The sequence below is a fragment of the Geotrypetes seraphini genome, chromosome 3 (assembly GCF_902459505.1).
Source record: "Geotrypetes seraphini chromosome 3, aGeoSer1.1, whole genome shotgun sequence".
In the NCBI taxonomy this organism is placed as follows: Eukaryota; Metazoa; Chordata; class Amphibia; order Gymnophiona; family Dermophiidae; genus Geotrypetes; species Geotrypetes seraphini.
In genome coordinates this window covers 241,552,943-241,564,988 of record NC_047086.1, presented here as the reverse complement: position 1 = coordinate 241,564,988, position 12,046 = coordinate 241,552,943, and the positions used below count along the sequence as shown (strand labels likewise).

At 47.3% G+C, this 12,046-nt stretch overlaps 1 protein-coding gene across 2 annotated transcripts in view; it reads right to left on the bottom strand.

Annotated features, from left to right (window-relative positions):
- NUP43 (nucleoporin 43) overlaps positions 1–12,046 on the bottom strand; it is a 78,053-nt gene that overhangs the window by 41,218 nt on the left and 24,789 nt on the right. For both annotated transcript variants that reach the window (XM_033936591.1, XM_033936590.1), the window contains exon 4: positions 1,228–1,408. In XM_033936591.1, coding sequence (XP_033792482.1) covers positions 1,228–1,408 — 181 coding nt within the window. The remainder of the gene's footprint in view (positions 1–1,227; positions 1,409–12,046) is intronic.

The window sequence follows — 12,046 nt, the reverse complement described above, 5'->3', positions numbered from 1 at the left end:
CATCAACCAGGTTCTAATCCAGTTCACCATTTTGGGTCCTAAATTCTCCCCATCAAATTTATTCAAGAACCTGTTATGAGGTCCGTGTCAAAAGCTTTGCTGAAATCTAAGTAAATTACATCTAGCGCACAACTTTGATCCAATTCTCTGGTTGCACAGTCAAAGAATTAAATCAGGTTTGTTTGGCATGATTTATCTTTAGTAAAGCCATGTTGCCTTGGATCTTGTAACCCATTGGATTCCAGGATATCACTATCCTTTCCTTCAGTAATACATCCATTATTTTTCCAACAACTGAAATAAGGCTTACTGCCCTGTAGTTTCCTGCCTCATCTTTGCAACCACTTTTGTGAAGAGGGACCGCATCTGCTCTTTTCCAATCCTGTGGAACCTCTCCCTTCTCTAAGGAATTATTGAACAAATCTTTTAAAGGATCCACTAGAACCTCTCTGAGTTCTGTCAATATCCCGGGATGGATGCCATCCAGTCCCATGGCTTTGTCCATCTTCAGTTTTTCAAGTTGTTCATAACTCTTTTCTTGTGTACATGGTGCAGTATACACTCCATTCTCATGCATAATTTTGCCAGCCAATTGTGGTCCTTTTCCAGGATTTTCTTCTGTGAACACAGAGAAGTATTTGTTTAGCAAGTTAGCTTTTTCCTCATCAGTCTCCACATAGCAGTTTGAAGCTTTTTTCAGTCTCACAATTCCATTTTTTGCTTTCCTCCTTTCACTAATATACTTGAAAAAAATTGTGTCACCCTTTTTCACGTTTCTAGCCATTTGCTCTTCCACATTTGCCAGACCTCTCTTTCTCGGTGTCTTTCAATTTCATCTAGTATTGTTCTATGCTCCTCTTCTTGAGTTTTGTGTGTGTGGGGGTTTGTATTTCACAAATGCCAACGTTTTTGCCTTTATTTTCTCCTTTCAGCTTGGCCTTCCACTTCTCTTATATTCTCACATCCTATCAGCTCCTCTCTCATTTTACTGAAGTCTGCATTTTTGAAATCCAGGGCTTTTGAGTTTTGTATGGTTGTCCCCCACTTTAGCTGTTATATCACACCAAACTGTTTGCTGATCACAACCACCCAAATGGGCAGCAACTTGGACACTAGTTATACTTTCCACATTTGTATTGGACATAAAGCTGGAACACAAAACATTTTGTTAAATCCTACACACCCCCTGCTAAAAAAAATACCTCAAATAAAAAGCAGTTCATGTACCTATGGTCCGCAAAATCTTCTTGCTGTCAGCTTTGAACAGATTTATTCTCCCATCCTCTCCAACAGAGACTATTTCAGGGTTGTTGCAGACAATGCCTGTACATGGTGCACTTCCACAGGAAGGGATATCTGGACCTGAATGATAGTGGGCTCGCTCCCATCGCTGGTTGACCGATAAAGTCTAGAGAATTGGAAGTAATATCACATAGTACTGTTTTATATGCGATAGGATTGCAGAAAAACAGCTCAAGCTCTAACAAGTATTACACTAAAATGTCCTGGAGTCTCACATTTTTTTTATGTCTAAAGAGAAAGATCAACTTAAAGCCCCCTTTTACTAAGTGCTGTAGCATGGGCCGACGCAGTAAATGCTCCAACAATCATAGGAACTGACTGTGTATTGGAGCATTTACGAAATGGGGCCTTAAGTTGTCAAACAAGCCTTTCTATTTATTGATCAGTTAACATAATACTAAACTCTATATATCAATCAGGCTTCATTCCGTGCCCCATTCATATTGAAACCACTTCAGAATTAAATGTGAAAGTATTTCATATTTAACCCTGAAGTTAACTTCAAAACTTTACATACAGAATAAATCCAGCATTTGTTACTACTGGACTAGATCATCTGTGGGTCAAAATTTGTTCCTGGGTAAGATTTTAAGGATATATGAGCAACTTATTCTTTGATCTCCTTTTAGAGAAAACACAAGAAACAATGGGGTTAATAATAAAAAAAAAAACCCACATCTAAAAAGTGTCCTAAATGGCTACTTGGACAATCAAAAAGCCTGATCGTCCAAGTACCCATAACCAAAGCTGGTTTTTAGACGTATCTAAAAACAGCTTAGGCCTTTCCCCTGCCTCTAGACGCACAGAGAGAAAAGAGGTGTGTTTAGAGGAGGGGAAAGGGCGGGCAGTGGGCGGGAGGTGGGCTGACCTACACCTAGGTGTACAACAGGTATAACCAAAACATTTACAGGTTGCCTAGTCGGCACTTAGACCTTTTTGACTTAGACGTAGTCAAACCAGGTCTAAGTGCCGAAAAAGGGGCCGCTGAGCTGATGGCCGCTGGCGCCATCAGTTCAGCGGCCTGGCAACCTACCCACCACAACCATCGCGGCAGGAGAGATGCCTCATCTCCCCTACCGCGATGCCATCACTCCTCTACCCGAACTGCTGTGACCCGCGGCAGGAGAGATGCCTCATCTCCCCTACCGCGATGCCATCACTCCTCTACCCGAACTGCTGTGACCCGCGGCAGGAGAGATGCCCTATCTCTCCTGCCGCGGGTCGCAGCAGTTCCAGTAGAGGAGTGATGGCATCGCGGTAGGGGAGATGAGACATCTCTCCTGTCGCGATCCATCACCCACCCATCGCAATTAACATTGGGCCAGGAGAGAGCACAAGCTCTCCTGGCCCGTGGCGACCCCCGACTCGAGTGGGCCAGGAGAGAGCCCAAGCTCTCCTGACCCCGGCGACCCCCCCCCCCCCCCCGAGTACAATCGGGCCAGGAGGGAGCCCAAACCCTCCTGGCCCCGGCGACCCCCTCCCGCTACTGGAATGGGCCAGGAGGGAGCTCAAGCCCCCCTGGCCCCGGCGACTCCCTACACCCCACCCCCCACTACAATACGGGCAGGAGGGATCCCAGGCCCTCCTGCCATCGACGCAACCCCCCTCCCCCCAACGATCACCCCCCCAGAACCCCCGATCGCCCCCCCCGCTGACCCGCGACTCCCCTGGCCGACATCACGACCCCCCCCACCCCCCTTCCCCGTACCTTTTCAAAGTTGGCCGGACATATGGGTGCCAAACCTGCCCGTCCGGCAGGCAGCCGACTCCAGAATGGGGCCGGATTGGCCCAGCAGTCCCAAAGCCCCGCCCACAGGTGGAGCCTAAGGCGCCTGGGCAAATCAGAATAGACCCGGGAGCCTTAGGCCCCCTCCTGTGGGCGGGGCCTTAGGCACATGGCCGGTTGGGGCAGGGAGGGCTTACCTTACTGAACTTGAGACATTACAATGTTGCTTGTTTGATGTGACATCTGCTGGACTGGACCAAGGACTATTCATTCTATACTCCTCTGACATTGGAACAGCAAATTGTGGCTCCTGTTCATTTATTGCATTATCTTCATTCTAAAGTGCCTCATCGGATACTGCCTGCTCGACAGCACCCGATTTTGACATCTATGAGGCAGGCCTGGCATTGGATTTGCAAACAACTTCAGCTATCTCCTCATTCCACTTGCCTGCTTCCCCTACTGGGCAATTTGAACTTAGATCCAGACTTCTCTAAGCAGTACCTGCAGGCCTGGAGGGAGCAGGGGTTATATTATGTTAGAGATGTCATTACTGAAGAGGGGGAGATGCAATCTCCTGCTGATCTTCTAATCTAATCTTTGATTTTTTTTATACCGATTCATCCCAACAGGAGGGCTCGACTCGGTTAACAAAATATTAATAAAATTATACAAGAGATTAGAACAGAAACTATATCTTTTAGGCCAGAATTTTATCTTTTATGATTGATTTGAAAAAGAAGGATCACTAGTAAATTTCTTAAATAAATATGTCTTCAGTACTTTACGAAAAATGGGTAGATGAGAGAGAACTCTAATTATAGAAGGAAGGTCATTCCAAACTTTTACGAATAAAGAAAATGATCAACAAAAATTGATCTTCACTTGGACAGCCAAGCTTGGCTGGCCTATGCTCAGGTACGCTACTATGTGCACTCCCTAGCTCGAGAGACAATCAATGAGGAGGCGGTGGACTCAGTAGTGGAACTTTTTTCATAGTCACTAACTAAGAACATAAGAAGTTGCCTCCGCTGAGTCAGACCAGAGGTCCATCTCGCCCAGCGGTCCGCTCCCGCGGCGGCCCATCAGGCCTATTGCCTGAGCAGTGGTCCCTTGACTATTTCTTTAACCTACCTCTTACTCCTATCCCTATAACCTACCTCTACTTCTATCTGCACCCCTCAATTCCTTTGTCCTCTAGGAACCTATCCAAACCTTCTTTGAAGCCCTGTAACGTGCTCCTGCCTATCACAGCCTCCGGAAGTGTGTTCCATGTATCCACCACCCTCTGGGTGAAAAAGAACTTCCTAGCGTTTGTCCTAAACCTGTCCCCTTTCAATTTCTCTGAGTGCCCCCTTGTACTTGTGGTTCTCCATAATTTGAAAAATCTGTCCCTATCTACTTTTTCTATGCCCTTCAGGATCTTGAAGGTTTCCATCATGTCTCCTCTAAGTCTCCGCTTCTCCAGGGAGAACAGCCCTAGCTTTTTCAGTCTGTCAGTATATGAGAGGTTCTCCATATCCTTTATCAGCTTAGTTGCTCTTCCCCTCAAGCACTGCCATGTCCTTCTTCAGGTACGGCGACCAGTGCTGGACACAGTACTCCAGATGCGGGCGCACCATTGCACTATACAGTGGCAGGATGACTTCCTTCGTCCTGGTCGTGATACCCTTCTTAATGATACCCAATATTTTGTTTGCTTTCCTTGAGGCTGTGGCGCACTGCGCCGATGCCTTCAGTGTTGTGTCTACCATCACTCCCAGGTCTCTTTCAAGGTTACTTACCCCTAGCAGTGATCCCCCCATTTTGTAAGTGAACATCGGGTTTTTTTTCCCTACATGCATGACCTTGCATTTCCCTATGTTGAAGCTCATTTGCCACTTTTTGGCCCACTCTTCCAGTGTCGTCAGATCCTTTTGTAGGTCTTCGCAGTCTTCCGTGGTTTTAACCCTGCTGTATAGTTTGGTGTCATCCGCAAATTTAATGACCTCACATTTTGTTCCCGCCTCCAGGTCATTTATAAATATATTGAACAGGAGCGGTCCCAGCACCGACCCCTGCGGAACTCCGCTCGTGACCCATTGCCAGTCTGAGTAATGGCCTTTTACTCCAACCCTCTGTCTCCTGTCTGCCAGCCAGTTTTTAATCCATCGGTGGATCTCCCCTTGCACCCCGTGGTTCCATAGCTTCTTAAGCAGTTTTTCGTGTGGTACCTTGTCAAAGGCTTTTTGGAAGTCAAGGTAGATGATGTCTATGGATTCCCTTTATCCACCCGGCTCTTTACCCCCTCAAAGAAGTGCAATAAGTTTGTGAGGCATGACCTACCCTTGCAGAAGCCATGCTGACTCGACTTTAGCTGTCCATTATTTTCGATGTGTTCACAGATGCTGTCCTTAATCAGCGCTTCCATCATCTTTCCCGGGACTGAGGTCAGGCTCACCGGCCTGTAGTTTCCCGGGTCACCCCTAGAACCCTTCTTGAAGATGGGCGTGACATTTGCTATTTTCCAATCCTCCGAGATCTCTCCAGTTTTTAAGGATAGGTTTCATATTTGTCGAAGTGGCTCTGCTATTTCGTTCCTTAGTTCCTTGAGCACCCCTGGGTGAATGCTGTCCGGTCCTGGCGATTTGTCACTCTTTAGCCTGTCTATCTGCCTGAGCACATCCTCTTGGCTTACCTCTAGTTGGACCAGCTTATCATCCTGATCTCCATTTACGATCTCTTCGGGTTCCGGAATGTTGGTTGTGTCCTCCCTCGTGAAGACTGACGTGAAGAACTCATTTAACTTGTCAGCTATCTCTTTTTCCTCTTTTACCACTCCCTTTCTGTCTCCTTCATCCAAGGGTCCCACTTCCTCCCTTGCTGGTTGCTTCCCCTTAACGTACCTGAAGAATGATTTGAAGTTTGTTGCTTCCCCCGCCAGTCTCTCCTCATATTCTCTTTTTGCTTTCCTAACCACTCGGTGACACTCTCTTTGGTGTTTTTTGTGCTCTTTCTGGTTGTCCTCTGTTTGGTCCTTTTTCCATTTTTTGAATGATGCTTTCTTGTCACTTATCGCCTTTTTCACTGCATTTGTTATCCACACTGGGTTTTTTGTTCTATTTTTTTTGCACCCTTTTCTGAACTTGGGGACACACAGGTTCTGTGCTTCGTGCACCGTGCCCTTGAGTAGGGTCCAGGCTTTTTCTACAGACTCCATCTTCCTTGTGTTGCTGTTGAGTTTCTTTCCCACCATTTTCCTCATGGCATCATAATTCCCTTTCTTGAAGTTGAGTGCTGTCGTTGTGGTTCTTTTCACCTTTGATGATCCAAATTCTAGCCTGCACTGGATCGTGTTGTGATCGCTGTTTCCTAGTGGGGCTAGTACCGCCACCTCCTTTGCGGATCCCCCTAGTCTGTTGAAGATTAGGTCAAGAGTGGCATCTCCCTGTGTTGGTTCCGAGACTAGCTGTTCCATGAAACAGTCCCTTGTGGCCTCCAGGAATTTGGTCTCCCTCATGCAGTTTGAGTGCCCGATACTCCAGTCTATCCCAGGGTAGTAGAAATCCCCCATCACAACCACACTTCCGCTTTTGCATACCTGCCTCAGCTCAGCTTCCAGGTCCTGGTCGATTTCTTCCGATTGACCAGGTGGGAGATAGTACAGACCCAATTTTATGTCTGTTCCAGTTCCTACCGGTAGCTTAACTCATAGTGATTCAAAGCCATCCGCCCTTACTGTTGTTTCCATCCTGGTTGAGGGTATGGAGACTTTTATAGCGCTATTCCTCCACCTTTTTTGTGTGTCCCGTCTCTCCTGTAGAGTTTGTACCCTGGTATGGCCACATCCCATTTATTGTCATCAGCCCACCACGTTTCTGTGACTCCAATTAAGTCTATGTCCTTCTTGCTGGCTATGACTTCCAGCTCTCCCATTTTTGCCCTTAGGCTCCTAGCATTAGTATATAGGCAATGTAAGTCCCTGTTGTTTGCCCTACCTGCTGGTTTTCCTCGTGGTCTGGCGCTTCTGCTGTCCCCCTCATGGGTTGCCAGTCCCCGAGCCTTGTCTCGGTCATCCTCCTCCTGCGATGTGTCTGTTTCATCTTCAGCCTGTTTCCCCATTTTTGGTTGCCCCTCTGGCTCCCATTGATCTCTGTTAATCCTGCATGCTAGTTTCCTTTGTGCCCTGGGCCCCTGCATTGCATCCTTAGGTCCTTTATCCAAAAATTCCCTCTCAGTCCCGAGTCCTCTTTTACAATGTTCTTGCTCAGTATCTTTATTCGATACTTTAGTCCGATGTGTCGAGGTCAGATCGACTATCGGCTTTCCCCTTCTCCTCAAAGCCAAGTCTATGACGCTCTGGACATTGCGTGCCAGCATCCTCATCCCAGTCGCGCTCAGGTGCAGTCCGTCTCTCCTGTAGAGCTTGTTCTTCCCCAAGAAAGTTGTCCAGTTCTGAACAAAGTGGAAACCCTCCTCTTCGCACCAACTCGTCAGCCAACCGTTTATTGCTTGTAGTTCGCTCTGCCTCCTTGCGTCCGCTCTCGGTACTGGCAGGATCTCTGAGAAGGCTATCTTCCTTGTCCTCAGTTTCAGTTTCCTCCCCAGGATCCTGAACTGGTCAGTTAGTGTAGTCCTGTTGTAGTTCCTTCTGCTGACGTCATTGGTTCCAATGTGGATTACCACTAGTATTTCTTTCTATCAGATCAGCCTGAACAATTTAATTCCCACTTTTGACTATGACCAGGCAGCAGCTGCCTGGAATGCAGAACCTGGGGGAGAGCCAGTTACTAATGGAGAGGCTTTACGTCTACTGTTGAAGAACTCTCGCCACCTCACCAAATCTTCGGATTTACAGGAATTATAATATAAGTTTTTTGCTGCAACTATATCTGGCAGCCCAGTGTGTGTTCTGGGCAGGAATAGCACAGTCTGCAAAATGTCCTAAGTGTCAGCATGACCCAGCTACTTTATTCCATATATTTTGGTCTTGTGGGTCAAATCCATAGAAACATAGAAATAGACGGCAGATAAGGGCCACGGCCCACCAAGTCTGCCCACCCCAATAACCCTCCCCTACCTTTCTCTGTGAAGAGATCCCACGTGGCGATTCCATTTTGACTTAAAATCAGGCACGCGCCTGGCCTCGACCACCTGCAGTGGAAGACTATTCCAGTGATCAACCACCCTCTCGGTGAAGAAGTATTTCCTGGTGTCACTGTGTAGTTTTCCGCCCCTGATTTTCCACGGATGCCCTCTTGTTGCCGTGGGGCCCTTGAAAAAGAAGATATCCTCCTCCACCTCTATACGGCCCATGAGATATTTGAACGTCTCGATCATGTCCCCCCTCTCTCTGCGTTCCTCGAGAGAGTATAGCTGCAATTTTTTCAGCCTTTCCTCATACGGGAGATCCTTGAGCCCCGAGACCATCCGGGTGGCCATACGCTGGACCGACTCAAGTCTCAGCACATCTTTGCGGTAATGCGGCCTCCAAAATTGTACACAGTACTCCAGATGGGGTCTCACCATGGATCTGTACAATGGCATAATGACGTCGGGCTTCCGGCTGACGAAACCCCTACGTATACAACCTATGATTTGTCTAGCCTTAGATGAAGCTTTCTCCACTTGCTTGGCAGTCTTCATGTCCTCACTGATGATCACCCCTAAGTCATGTTCTGCTACAGTCCTTTGTAGGATTTTACCAGCGTTTCTGGTGTGCAGTGGTGGAGTATCTCTCCAGACTTACATGTTTGCCTTGCCAAGCTGACTTCTTATTGTTTTCCACTTTCTTTGGGTACGAGCAGTGCAAACATCGTTTGAGTGAGTGTTTCTTTTGGCACACAAGTGTATTTTAAGAAACTGGAGACAACCTGGGCCCCCTCAGTGAAAGAGTGGAAAAATAAAGTGTATGTCTTGCTCCATAAGGAGCGCTTGGATGTTAAGCAGGCATCGCCTGCTGCATGGAGGCGATTTACATAAATTTGGTCTCCTGTGTGGAACAATATGCCTCTTAGAGACCTTAGTTATTTGCTGAATGAGTTTGTGTTTGGGGGGTGTGGGGGGGGATGATCGTTTGTATATATTCCGTGAGGCCACAGTGAAGGATAAACATGGGTGGCTCAATTTGCAGTGTATTGCACTATTTGCTATTTTATGTTGAAAATTTTTAATAAAATTTGAATATTTTTTTTAAAAAAGTCATCCTGGCCTTCCCCTCCCGAACACAACCATTGCATCCCCCCACCCCTTGACAATCACTGGTTGCTGAACCCTCCAAAGGCGACACACCTAGAGAGATGGAAGGGATGCCCACTACATCCTGCCTTAGCAACCCGGTTGTGCATCCAGGCCACCTGGACCCCCTCCCCCGACACTCCCTATCCTACATGAAGATCTTCCCTCCCACCAACAAGACACAAAAATACAGCCCTGATGGTCTGATAGGCTTGTAGGAGTCACCTCAGATTCCCCCAGATCAAGCAACCCCTCAGCCCCTCCCCCATACCTCGTAGAAGCAGGCAAGAGGGATGCCCACTCTCTATTGTAAGCAGGCCCGCCTCTTCAAAATGGCGGGCCTTCCCCTTCCCATTGCATCCTGGGGTGCACCAGGGAGGGACCTAAAGCCCTGATTGGCCTGGATACCTTAAGCCCCTCCCATAGGAGGAACCTTTAATATCTGGGCCTTAGGCCACCTTCCCGGTGCATCCTGATTTATACATCAAAAAGTGTGTTTTATGAAGATGATAAATGCTGATTGTTTATAAACTGATAATAAATGGAGAAAAGTGATGAATATAATTGAAGAAGAAAAGCGTTAAACCAAAAATTTGCTCACAGTTCTTAGAAAAACAAGGACTTAACTTCAAATCCCGGGCAGGGTGTGTTGAAAGTTAGCAGTGAGAATTGTTATCACTCATTCCTGTTGTCTCTGCTAGTCCTCTTGCCATCTACATATTTTTGGTTTCTGAATTGATCGGACCTGCCAGGATCAGATCTGGCAGGTTAGTGAATCCTGGCCTAAGAATTTTGAAATTGTTTTTGAGAAGGGTATTTTTCAATAAATAGTGGGGTTCCCCAGAGATTTGTGCTGAGACTGCTGCTTTTTAACATATTTATCAATGATCTAGAGATGGGAATAACTAGTGAGACACTTAAATTTGCAGATGACACAAAGTTGTTAAATCACAAGAGAACTGTGAAAAATTGCAAGAGTACCTTGCGAGACTGAGTATCAAAATGGCAGATGACTTTTAATGTGAGCAAGTGCAAAGTGATGCATGTGTGCAAGAGGAACTGAAACTATAGCTAAATGAGGCTAGGTTCTATGGACTAGATTCACAAAGCAAACCAATCGTGTACCGATCGGTTTGCGACTCCTTTACTATCAAATTTCCATCCTGCCTGATTCACTTACCTCTCCTGCGATCCGCTTCGAATCCGTGCATGCAAATGAGGTGAAATGTATGCAAATTGGACAGCGACCCAATTCACTACACAAAATTTCGGATCCGACTGGACTGGCTGCTAAACCCAAGAAGCGACTGCTGGAGGCCAGTCGAAAACATCTTTCTGACTCTTCAGCTCCATAGAAGCCCTGCTCTGCCCCGTGTCTCCTGCCTGCTCGCCCCGATCTTCCAGCCCTGCTTTCTGCCCTGAGCTCCTATTCTCTGCCACTCTCCCTGCAGTGCGAGCCCGCGGGTTTAAAGCGGGGCTGCATGCCGCAGTGCAGCTCTGCTTTAAACCCGCGGGCTCTCATTGCACGGAAGGCGGCAGAGAGCAGGAGAGACTGGGCGGCAAGATTACCTGGAAGGGGGGAGCAGGAGAGCCAGCCCGTACGAAGGAAATGTTTTTTTTTTTTTAAAAAGTCGCGACTGCCCACCCCAACACCCCCTCCAGTACGTAAAAGTTGGGAGCAGGAGGGGTGCTCAGTCCCTCCTGCTCCTTAGGCCTCCCTCCTGCCGGCACGGCCCACACCAGACTCTGCATGGTTGCACCTCGAATACTATATGCAATTCTGGTCACTGTATCAGAATTAGAAAAGATATAGAGAAGGGAGATGAAAATTATAAAACGGATTGGATCACTTCCCTATGAGGAGGGGCTAAAGTAGCTAGGGCTCTTCAGCTTAGAAAAAGACAGCTCAGGGGTAATATGATAGAGGTCTATACAATAATGAGTGGAGTAGAAAGGGTAGATATGAATCGCTTGTTCTCTTTCCAAAAATATTAGGACTAGGGGGCATGCGATGAAGCTACTAAGTAGTACATTTAAACCAGACCGAAGAAAATATTTCTTCACACGTCATGTAATTAAACTCTGGAATTCATTGCCGGAGAATATGATGAAATCAGTTAGCTTAGTGGGGTTTGCTACTGATAAGTATTCTTGACCACTGTGTTATTCAGTGCAATCATTGTGATGCTTTAGTTTCAAGGCACGCTATCTGGAGACTTAGGGCTTCCCCATCTGGCTTCAGCTTTCTAGTATGAAGGAAGAGTTCTTTAATCTTAAGCAGCAATTGAATGCAATCAAAGCAGCTTCCTTCACTCCACAATCATATCAAATTGCTGCTTCAAAGATTAATGCAATCTCTATAATAAAACCCTAAGCTGTGCATGCGCACTTCCACTTGCGTGTTCCGTATGTCCGTGGCCTGAAGAAGTGCGCATGCGCGACTACAACAGCCCCACACTCGCGGCCCTGTGGGGCAGTGGCAGCAACTGAGTGGTGGAGAACAGCCCGTTGATCCTCCACAAACCTTCCAGCTCCAGCGACGTAGGCAGCACTATAAACATGCTGCTTTGCACCCTTCTACTGCCGATTTCCTCTGCCACATCTCTGATGACATCATCGGAGACAGACGTGGGAGAGGAAATCGGCAGTAGAAGGCCGCGAAGCAGCGTGTTTAAAGTGCTGCCTATGCGGCTGAAGCCCGGAGGTTTGTCGGCGGTGGGAGGGTCAGGAGCAGGCCAGATCAGCAGAACAACGGCAGTAAAAGAAGGGGGAGGGGCCGAACGGAGCAGGCCAGATCACGGT